The 11,453-nt window shown below is 38.7% G+C and overlaps 1 protein-coding gene across 3 annotated transcripts in view; it reads left to right on the top strand.

Moving 5' to 3' along the window:
* The first annotated feature begins 4,380 nt into the window (after positions 1-4,380).
* RICTOR (RPTOR independent companion of MTOR complex 2) overlaps positions 4,381-11,453 on the top strand; it is a 127,102-nt gene continuing 120,029 nt past the window's right edge. For 2 of the 3 annotated variants that reach the window (XM_012460037.2, XM_012460036.2), the window contains exons 1-2: positions 4,383-4,453; positions 4,624-4,671. In XM_012460037.2, coding sequence (XP_012315460.1) covers positions 4,405-4,453; positions 4,624-4,671 — 97 coding nt within the window. In that variant the 5' untranslated portion in view covers positions 4,383-4,404. Of the gene's footprint in view, positions 4,454-4,623; positions 4,672-11,453 lie in introns of all 3 variants that reach the window. The other variant, XM_012460040.3, reaches the window with a different exon arrangement.

The following is an 11,453-nucleotide window of genomic DNA, read 5'->3' as shown; positions in this document are numbered from 1 at the left end:
TCCAGTAGCATGTTACCTATTAAATTTTTTTTAAAATTAAAATTAAAAAATTTCCCTTCAAGGTAAATGTGATAACAATAAGAAAGTTAATACTTTCAAAAAGAACCTGCGCTAGGATGAGAGCATTTAGAAAATAGATATTTGAAAGTGTGTCACAGTTTTGTCATTTTTTTCTGAAAAAACTTAAAATACACATATGCCACATATATACATTTTCATATCTGCACACTTGAAAATCATGGGAACAGAGTTTCCTAAGCTGCTTAAAAATCTTTCAGATAAATGGTTTTACAACCATTTTGCTGAAAATTTCTAAGTGTTACGTCTTCTAGTTTGATAGAAAAACTGATTGACATTAGGGAAGATGGACATTTGTTAGCCCAATGACATTTGAAAAAGCCTTTGTTATCACTGGGCACATGAAATGGGAAAATTAGTTTTATGGTTTAGAAATGCAGCCAGTAAAGTAGTTCTTCCATTTCGCACTTGTATTTTGTGAGGTCTCAGCTATGAAAACTCTACACCCACATAAACTCGTCTCAGAACTAGACTTTTACATTTCAGTATCACAAAGCATATAACAAGAAATGTAAAAAATCACAAAGTATATTCAGCCCTGTTGCTTGTATTTGTGCCATTAGTAAAGTAACATTAAAAATTGCTGTTAACCATTTTTATTTCATCTTTATGTTTTCTGTTCTAATTTAATTTAAAAAGTGAATATATATGTATTGCAGTGTGTGTGAAAATGTTTTTTTAATGGACAGATGCACAAATAATTTTGATTGTTTAAAATAATAACCTGTTAAGCAAGTCATTATAATAATCAACTGTTTCTAATTTTGGTTTAGAATAGTCAATAAAATTTTTCTAAAATACTTTTCCTAAAAAAATTCATGAGTAAAAATTTGTTTGGGAACAAATAAAATGAGAAAATGGGAGAGAAAAATCACTAAAAAGTCTACCATCCATAATCATGTTGAAATTGTAGCACATACCCTTTCAGATTTCATTTTTAAACATATCTTCATCTTCCATAAACATAGGTTTATCCTTCATTTAAAAGTGTTTTTAATAGAGAGCCTTTAAAGAATTATTTAAAAGGAAATTTAAATGAGATTTTGGGACAAGGATTAAAAGTTAAAGACACAATACTCAGGAGCTTTGTTCTTCTGTGACCAAGGCATAATTGACACTGGATGGGATTATAACATTTGTTAAATTTAGTTCATTGCCTGTCATGCAAATGGTCTTTCGATGTCTCAAATGTGTGGTATAACTACAAAGAGAAATTACCAAGAAATAGTCTGACCAAATTTTGTGGTTTTTGACTTGCTTTATCTTCAAATGGCCTATGTATCAAGGCAGAGAGATTAAAGGGAATTAAGATTTTGATAAAGCTTTTGTTTCTGTTCAGTATTACAACTGTATCTCAAACTGATAAAATATGGTTTATAAACTAGAATTATTAACCACATGCAAGAGGGTAGAGAATAGAACCAAGGGAGTGACTATGAATAGAGTAATTGTATCTTTAGAATCAAGCAGCTGTCTTTTAAAGGTATGGTCCTGGACTCGATCTTCTCACAGAACATTTTTTATCAATGACTAATACTACTAGAAAAAAAGTCATTGACACAGCAAATGAAACCTAGCTGGGAAATGAAAAGTAAGAAGAGGAAGTCACATTCTCAATGACCAGATTAGAATCAAAATAAAAATTGGAGAAGTAGTAAGAAGTAAACAAAATGAGTAAGTCATATGGGTGGGCTAAAAGAAGCAAGGAAGAGAAACAAGTTTCAAAACGAGGAATAGCTAGCAATTGGCAAGTATTCAAGAAGAAAACTTAGGGGTTTTAACAAGTATCAGTCTGACTACAATCAATAAGGAAGTGCTATTGTTTAAAAAGCAAACACAATATTATAAAATGTATTCCTTACCAAAATTTGCCTCAACTTCTGCTTCCTAGTTGAGTGTCACTTGCAAACACTAAGAATTTGTTCTTTTTACCAGAACTGTCATTCAGTTTAAGAGCAATATGGAGAACCTAACCACTCAAACGACTGAAATAGTAACAGAGAAAAAGCTAGTTTCAATGTAAGATTGAATGCCATTTTTTTATCCTGCAAGAAATGGAGTAATTGAATAACTGTTGTTAACAGGAGCATATAGTGATGATAAAATACTACTGGATTTAGGCACTTACGTACCTCAAGTAACTTAAAAGTAGATTAGTTATACTCAACTTTTATAAAACACTGAGAGAAAATGAAGTTAAATTGTATTAGGAAGGTGTTAATTTAGAATATACAGGGATTAAAAAATACAATAAAAAAGATTGGTTGGAAATCGGAACAACTGTAAGAATCTGGTATAATTTCTATTGATAGATTTCTACTTTTCAATAAGTGTGAAATGTGGTGATACATGGAGGAGTGAAATTTAAAATTTTTGATGTCTCAGCCAGACCTCAAATTATGTGATTTTTGTTTTAGGCAGTAGCTAGAATAAATAAACTGCACCAAGATTTTTAAAGCTATAACGGAGGGAGCACGTTTGTTGGTATTAAAATTACTTCTGGCAATGCCAGGAGAAGTTTATTTGAAGCACTCTAATTGTGTTACATCCTTAAATCCAAGTGCAGTATCAGCTGCAGATATCTGAATGTTGACTTGGTTTAAAAAAAAAAAAAAAAAAGACCTGGATTATATAGACAATGGGCAATATCCTAAGGAAGCAGTGCTCCTATTTTATTTTCTGGATGATGCTATTTATGTTTCTTTTATCTTTCTTTTTAACATTTATTTTAAAAATGATATATATTAACTATAGGACATTTAAAAAGTAGAGACAAGCGAACAACAAAAAAGTGCACGTGTAATTCCACAAATGAGGGGAGAAAATCAGTTAACATTTTCACGTATATTTTCAGACTTTTTTCAACGTACATGTATATATAAAATATTTTATAAGGTATACTTTAATTTCGTATGTATTTAAACTTTATAAAAACAGAAAATTTGTAATCTTCTGTTTGACTTAACATCATGAACATTATTTCCTATTACTATTACTAAGTCTACCTCGTTACTTTAAATGGTAGAGATAATTTACATAATCTCTACCTTTGGACATTTAAGTGTTCCAAATTGTTATTAATAACTTCAATAAATATCCCAAATACATATATATATATATATATATATATATATATATATATATGCATGTATTTTAAAGCAAGCAGAGAATTGGAACAAAGAAGAAATCCAGGGCATTTACTCATCTAACAGCTATTTACTGAACACTTATTTGTGCCAGATATTGCATTAACTAGGAGCTGGTAAAACAGAACGGTTAAACCAAGATATCCACTTTTAGTTAACTTTCAGTCTTATGGAATAGAAAGATGAGCTGAGGGAATGGAGGGGACAAATCACTCATCCTCTCTTTAAAATAAATGTAGTTTAAGAAAGCTACTGGGTCAGTGGCCAGATGTATATCTATTAACTAAGCAGTTTCTAGAATTAAAATCCCTAATGTTAATAGGCTTCTGCATACAATAGATTAATCCACAACATCTGCATGAGCCACGCTCCTAGGACCTACAGAGACAGAAAAGCCGGACACAGTACCCAGCAAAGGAAACCCCTCTCCCCGGCCTCCCGGCGCTGGCGCGATCCCACCGCGGGGACCGCCGCCCGCGTCCCCCACCCCGCTGCACCCCCTTCTCGCGTCCTACGCCTGGCGGCCAAAAAAAAACAACCGCGCAACCGCTTCCACTTGGAGAAGCCCTCCTAGCCGAGAGGGGCGTTCGGAAAGATCAATGGCAAGGCTGGAAAACAAACTTTGTTATGTGTTAACTTAGTCGGAGCAAAGCGATTCCAGCAAGGGAGACTAAAACTGTGCGCAGCGTTTTAATAAAAATTGTTTCAATGGATGAACGGGGGAGTGGGGCTGTCTACGGCAGGGCTTGAGAGCAAGCAGGAGACTCTCAGGCCGGCGCTGTGCAGGTGGCCCGCCGGTCGCATCTCGGCCTCCTCCTCCTCCTCCTCCTCGCTTGCCTCCGTTTGGACGACAGCTTCCGCGGCGGCCGGAGGGGAGCATCCTTTACGCTGCCAACTCGCATCAATGGGACTTTCCTCGTGGGAACTGCCCCCCCGGCGGACGTGCCCTCCGGGTCTGGCGTGGGCGGGCGGGAAAGAAGGCGGGCGCTGCGAACTCAGTGCAGACCTTGGGTTTGTTCCGCGCTCCCTCCGCGCCGGGACCGAGCCTGCACCACCCGCAGCCGTCGCCGCCAAGGGGGCGGGGAAGGTGCCGCGGGGGGCGTGCGCGGCGCGCGGGGAGGGGAAGGGGTTCTCGCGCGATTGGGCGAGGTTTCCGGTGTTGTGACTGAAACCCGTCAATATGGCGGCGATCGGCCGCGGCCGCTCTCTGAAGAATCTCCGAGTACGAGGTAAGCCCGCTGCAACCCTCACTCTCCACCGCCCGGCGCCCGCCACCCCCTGGCACTTGCCTTCCCCTGGCCCTGGGTGGGGAGCGAGCCGGGGCGCTGGCCGGAGCCAGGGCAGCCGCAGCTGGCCTGCGAGCGAATCCTAACTGGGGCTGTGTGTCTGTTTCGCGCAGGGCGGAATGACAGCGGCGAGGAGAACGTCCCGCTGGATCTAACCCGAGGTAACGCGGGGCGCCGCGGGCGCCGGCGAGGGCGCGCTGCTGGGGAGGAGCCGGGCCCGGGGCTTGGGGCCAGAGGCAGGGGCGGGCCCCACACGGGACCGGCGGGGTGCGGGGGGCAGAGCCGGATCCCCGCCTGCCCGCGGGAGCCGAGCCCGGGGCCGCCTCGCCGGACCCGCCTCGCCGGACCCATCCCCCTTCCCGGCGCCCGCTTCCCTGGCCCGAGCCCGTCTCCGGGCCTCCGGCTGCTGCGGGTGCAGGGGAGCCCCGAGTGGAACTCGGCAGACCCGGCGACCCTCTGGGCTCGAGCTCCGGCGGAGCGGTTTGCACCTATCCCGGAGTCCAGCAGCCAAGCTGGGGGCAGCCGGAGGGAGGTAAAGGCTGTTATTTAGGTTGCAAGAGGATGTTTGAGGGATGAGCGACCACATCCTGCCCTCCCCATCCCCGGAGCAGAAGCCAGACCTACTCGGTGTTTGCTGACTGCGTGACTCTTTTCCCCTTTGCCCACGGTCCTGTGGGGACCCGCAGCATTGATAACTCGATAGTGAAACCTAGAACTGGTCATTACTGCTAACTGGTTTATGCTGTTTCCCTTCTGCTTCCCTTTCGCGGGCCGCTGGGACTGTAGTTGGCAAAAGACCGCCCTCTCTCCCTGCTGCAGGTTCATTGTTTACCCTCTGCAGTGGAGATGGGTTTGTTTACACCTTTCGAACTGGGGAAACCCGGGTTATATTTTTAATGACCTAATCCGGTTACTAACTAGTGTTTCTTCTATCACTCACAGTACTAGAGTTTATTAGACATTATCTCGTTGAAGATTTAGTAGTTACGTACAAGATTATTTTCTCTTCCACGGTAAACAGGATTTAGTCTGCTGATTCTGACGAAGTCATACACGGGCTGTAGCTTTGAGTGTAACCCGGCTCAGCTGTGCAGAATCAGTTTCTGACATCTGTAAAACACCTTAGGAAGTAAAAACAACAACAAAAACTTGTTGTAAACATTCTATATGAGCTGTTTTTTTACCCTATACTGTGCTTGACGCAATGACTGTTATCTACAGTAATTTGTCAAACCTGGGCTCCTTGTTCGCGATGGCTCATCTCTAGAGTGAAAGCATAGTGCATTTTCTAATTTGTTTTATTTTGCATATCACAGTGTAAGATTACTGTTTTATAAACGGAATGGTCAGCTTTCATTAGCTACAAGAGTACATGTTTGTTACTTAATATTTTATTCTGAAAGTTCAAGGACTTAGTTTCGGGTGAACTGGATCCTTTTGCAAACCAGCGTTTCTAAAATATAATACAGTGTAATAGAGCTTAAGTCCTAGAAATGGCTACTAATTAGATTATCAATACGCTACTTTCCAACTTTTTTTCAGCAGATAGGTTTTGAGAATTAGTATAGAAAGACGTAAAGCTTTTGACTTCTGTACAGCAGTTTGGAAACTTGACTAAATATAACAGACGTGAAAAATCTATATAAAATAGATTTACTAGTAAACTTCCTAACAAATAAGGATAATTCCTACAATTTCAGGTCTGTAAAAGATGTAATTAGTGAGTGATTTAATTTATATAGCGGCATTTGTGTTTTTAGCTGAAAGTGAAAGGAACACTTAATAAACTTGAGTTTATCTTGTGCATTAAAAACCTGCTTAGATGTGGTGCTGGAAATATATAGTTGTATTTTAAATTGAGTTCGTCGAGCTCCTATATATAGTAGTTTCTCTTCTTGGTGTCAAAATACTGAGTTGTGAAAGAGTATAGATACAAATCTGATAATTTTGGTTTACTTCCGTTTTACTGAGGCACACAGGTAACTCTGTTTACTATTTAAAATGCTGTATTAACCGAGCATTTAGTAAGCACCTGTGTCCATAGGTGTTTCCAGCCTAATATAAACAGTGCAGAAAATGCTGTTTCTGCTTGCCCTGACAAAATGTACTTAGTTTGGTATAAAATATACATAGCCACTTAAAACTGATTGCAAAAATAGTGAGAGATTGTATGAGATCTGTAGTTCTTAATCATAAGAAGTTTGAAATTAATCTGAATTAGTCATTTTATAGTGATACTATTTTAAAAAGTTGCTGTTGTGACAAACATTTCATTGTTCAAAGTAGGCTTGAAGAAAGTTCATGAGGAATTAAAGTTTAGTAATAATTTGAGAACTGTGAGGCAGTTTGGGTTGCAGCTGAAGGGCAGCTGTTTGTGGATTAGATTACAGAATGTAAAAAGATAAAGTTTGGGGAACCAGAAATTTTTTTGTTTAACGCCAAGGCAGTGTTTGCTTTTATTCTCATTGTTTTAATTTAATCTTTGAGAGATTCATTGTGTAGATACCTAATAAAGCCCATTATAAAATAGAGGTCATGGTCATTGTAATACCTAAAGGAGCCATCAATGTGTAGTGAGAAGATTGTTGACTATAAAGTCAAATCATTCTGGGTTATAACCTCAGCTGTGAGGTTTAATAGTTGGGTGATTTGGGGCAAGTTATTTGACCTCGCTTAACCCCTGATTTCTTCATTTCTAAAAGAAGAGATAACTTCAAAGGGTTATTAAGAATGTGAAAGTGAATGAGCTAGTTGTTAATTAAAGTACTTGGTGTAAGACCAGGTGCTTTGTAATATTTAACATTAGTTGCCTTCCTACATTGTGAAATCAGAATTTTAAAACTCACATTAAAAATACTTCAAACAGTTGTTTTGAATATTATAAACTTGTTAATAAGGAATTATGATATTTGAGCTTCTTTTTTTGAGACATACTGTTGTAATTATTAGGTATAGTCTATCTAAGGTAGAGTTCTTGAATATAACAACTGTAAAAAAGTGATCTGTGACATTACCAATAAATTAAGTTTGAGTGAAGTGCAATCTGTTATATTCACTTAGGATAAAATGTGATACTATATTTCATAGAACCTTAGAATATTTCTCCCTGACACCAGGAAATGTCAGACTATTTTAATAATGATTTGGCCAGCCTTACGAGCTTCTTGAGACCCAGAAGACATTTCATTGGTTTTGGTATTGCTGTTAGTGCTGTGGTTCATCCATAGAGTGCCTCAGTTAAAAATTGATGGATTAATTTTTATCTGGTTTAGGAACTTCATTGTAGTAGATTTTACAGTCAGCATATTGGTAATTGTTGCTTTCAGTTTTGTTCAGACAACTACTTAATTTGTGAAAGTCCCCAATATTTGCTAATGATATTATTAAATACTATTTATAATGCATGACAAAATGTATTTTGAAACCCAGATGCTTCCATTTGTACTGCAAGGATAGACTCTTACCAGTCCAGTAGTGCATATCTTACAGGTACTGAGTCACTTGAAAAGATACAATGTTCTTCCTGGGTAAACCCCTCCTGGTATACTTTAATTATTGTGTTCAAAGTGAATTCCCAGAATATGGACACACAAGTTGAAATATTATTAAAATATAATTTATTTAAAAGTACAGTTGAGTTTTATAATGTTTGATTAACCCCTTTACGTTTCCACTAATAAGAACTAAAAAAACTGTCTTGTTTGCTGTTTAATAAATACCTAGAAAAGTAGAAAGGTTATCCAAAATGCTGTAGATTTGAACCCTAACATTTTCTAATTTCTTCTAGTTACGAGTTTACTGATTTGTTTAATTGTTCAGTTAGACAAAATGGACATTGATAAAACATCTATTATATACCAGATGCTGAATTAACTGCTGGAAGAATAAAAATGAGGAAACCGTTTCCCCCTTTTAAGGGGTTCATTGGAATAGACATAAGGAAATGATTGTGGATGGAAAAATAATTTAAGTGCAAAATAATTTAAGTAAACAAACTGTATAGGAAACAGAGGTAGACCAATAGTAGAGGAGAGAAGGATTAACTGGTGGGTAGAGAAAACGCTCAGAGAAGTCTCATAGAAGGGTTTACTTCTTAAAAGAATAATGGTGGACATAGTGGAAGGAAATATGTGCTCTCTTGGGAATATGCCATGCCCTTTGGGAAGGGGAAAGTTAGGAAGTAGACGAGCTGCCTAGGGGGCTGCTGATATAATCTGACAGATGATAGAAGACTGGACCAGAGTGCTGGCTACAGAAAAGAAGTCAATTACATATTTAAATGGAAGAATTATCTATTTTGCTTTCTTCAGATTTCAGATCGATCCCCCCACTCTATGCAGTGAACTTTATTTCTTTATCAAAAAGGTAGAGGCTGCCCATCCAGTGCGAATTCCTCAATTGTCTCCCCAGACTTACCTTCTTTTACCCTGATTCAGAGAATAAAGCATTGCTATTCCTTTCCAAGGGTAACTTGGAAAAAATTTCTTATATTTCTAATACTGTTTCCTCAACATTCTTTGTAGAACTAAGATCTCTTCATTTCTCCCTCCAGTTGGCTCAGTTTTCTCATGTTCAGCAAGCAATTTTTCGGTTCTTCACAGGGACCAGGTACTATGCTAGGCATGGGCTTAAAGTGGGAGATATGGAGTGATAATGAAAGATGTTACAAAACCTTTTTTTTTTTTTTTTTAAAGGATCCACCGACAGGATAGTTTATCTTCACTCCACAACTTTATTGCTTAACCACTAAAGTTTTGTAAGCAAAACTCTCCCTCCATACGGAAAATAATTTCTGAAAAGATGCTAGTAACCTCTTGCAAAATTTATGGGCAATTTTAAGTTCCACATTCTGCTGTTATAAATACTGTTACTATAATACTAGTTTTGTGTCAGGCACTGATTTCATTATTTCACTTAATATTCAGCAACTGTTTTAGCTACACTTACTATCCCTGCTTTATAGTTGAGAATATAGGCTTTGAAATTTTAAAGGACTAAAACTCAGATAAGTAATTTAACCAGTGTCACGGGGCTTAGTAAATGACTGATATGTGTCTGATAATCATCTCAGAGTCGTGATGTGTAAAACTTTGCACCCCAAAGTATGTTAACTTTTCACATTCTAGGTATTTCCACCATCCTCTGTTACTCAAGCTAGAGAGCCACTGCTTATCCTCTTTGTTGTATTGCTAAACTCCTGATTAGCTTCTGAAATATCTGTGGAATTCAACCTCTCCTTCTGTTCCCATTGTCAGTTCATATCCTAATTATGTCATTGGTGTGTCAGTCACATCTTCTTTTCTCACCTTTTTTGACTTGGTCTACTGTATGACTGCCAGGATTATTTCCTGGAAATGTAGATCTGATCTTCTTGTTCTATTAAATAAAAAAGCAAAACAAAACACATACACACATTTTCTAGGCTAATTTTTGCTCATAGAATACAGAGCACATTTCTTTAGCTTGGCATTCAAGACCTTTTTTGATTTATTCCTATATAGTTTTCTTTTGGACTATTTTAACCATACACATCTCAATATATCTGCCTCTCTTCATAATTCACTTCATTACACACAATCCTTCTCAAAGAGGATTGGGGAGAATTTGCTAATCTAAAGCATCAACCCCCATTCCTCTCCTTTCTCTGTGGAGACTGTATGCCCCGTTGAAAATCTTTTAGTCAAAGAAGAATGTTTGCTGTTCCTTGAACATGCATGCAGTTTCATATTTGTTTGACCTTGCATAGGTATTTCCTTTGCCTTGAATTGCATTTCCAGCACAGTTTATCTATAGAAATCCTAATTCTTTAAGGTTGAGGTCAGATGCCACTTCTGGGAAAGGTCAGATGCCACTTCTGGGAATCCTTCCTTATCACTCCAGTGGAAATTTATTGCTTCTTCCTGTGCTTTTTCACATCTTTATTTATTCCTTTCTAAATTGCCCTTACTATTGTATTACTTTAGTTCTTTGTCCAGTTTCTTCTCCCTTCACTAGATCTTTAGCTTTTTCAGGGCAGGAGTCCTGTTTTTTTTTTGAGACAGTTTTGCCCTTGTTGCCTGGGCTGGAGTGCAATGGCACAATCTTGGCTCACTGCAACCTCCATCTCCCAGGTTCAAGCGATTCTCCTACCTCAGCCTCCCAAGTAGCTGGCGTTACAGGCATGTACTACCATGTCCGGCTAATTTTTGTATTTTTAGAAGAGACAGGGTTTCACCATGTTGGCCAGGCTGGTCTCGAACTCCTGAACTTAGGTGATCTGCCTTCCTTGGCCTCTCAAAGTGCTGGGATTACAGGCATGAGCCACCATGTTTTACCCTTTTTTAACATCCTCTTTCCCCCAACAGGTATCAGATAATAATCACTGAAGCATTTATTGACTGGAAGAATGGAGTGAGAGACATGGGAAAAGGAATAGTACAATATTAAGGAGATTAGAAGGAAAAGAGTCCTTTAAGTTTGCTATCCTGAGGGACAGTGAAATTGGTGGTGCCATAAAATGGAGAAGTCATTTTGGGAAGGATAATGAGTTCAGCCTTGCTTTGAATTTCAGGTTATTGATGCTGCTATAAATATGTAAAAGGTGGCAGCAAATACTGGAATGGAGGTTGTAGTTGTTCTGAACTTCTGATCTGATGGCTGTATGTATAGGATGTTGAGAAAAGGGATATAAATGGAGAAAGAGCTTAAGATTTGAATGTTTGAGGATACGTTGATGAGAGTGTATATCATAGGGTAGGAATCAGTAAGAAAGGAGTCAACAGAAAAGAAGAAAGAAGATTGTGATCTCTTAAGCTAAAACAGTTTGGATATTTGTCCCCACTCAAATTTCATATTGAATTGTAATCCCCAGTGCTGGAGGTGGGGCTTGGTGGGAGGTGTTTGGGTCATGGGAATGGATCCCTCATGGCTTGGTGGTGTTTTTGAGATAGTGAGTGAGTTCTAG

The sequence above is a fragment of the Aotus nancymaae genome, unplaced genomic scaffold, assembly GCF_030222135.1.
Source record: "Aotus nancymaae isolate 86718 unplaced genomic scaffold, 86718_ANA_hifiasm-v0.15.2.pri h1tg000014l, whole genome shotgun sequence".
NCBI classification, from domain to species: Eukaryota; Metazoa; Chordata; class Mammalia; order Primates; family Aotidae; genus Aotus; species Aotus nancymaae.
Note: the sequence above shows the minus strand (reverse complement) of the source record. Positions and strands in the feature narration are given on the sequence as shown.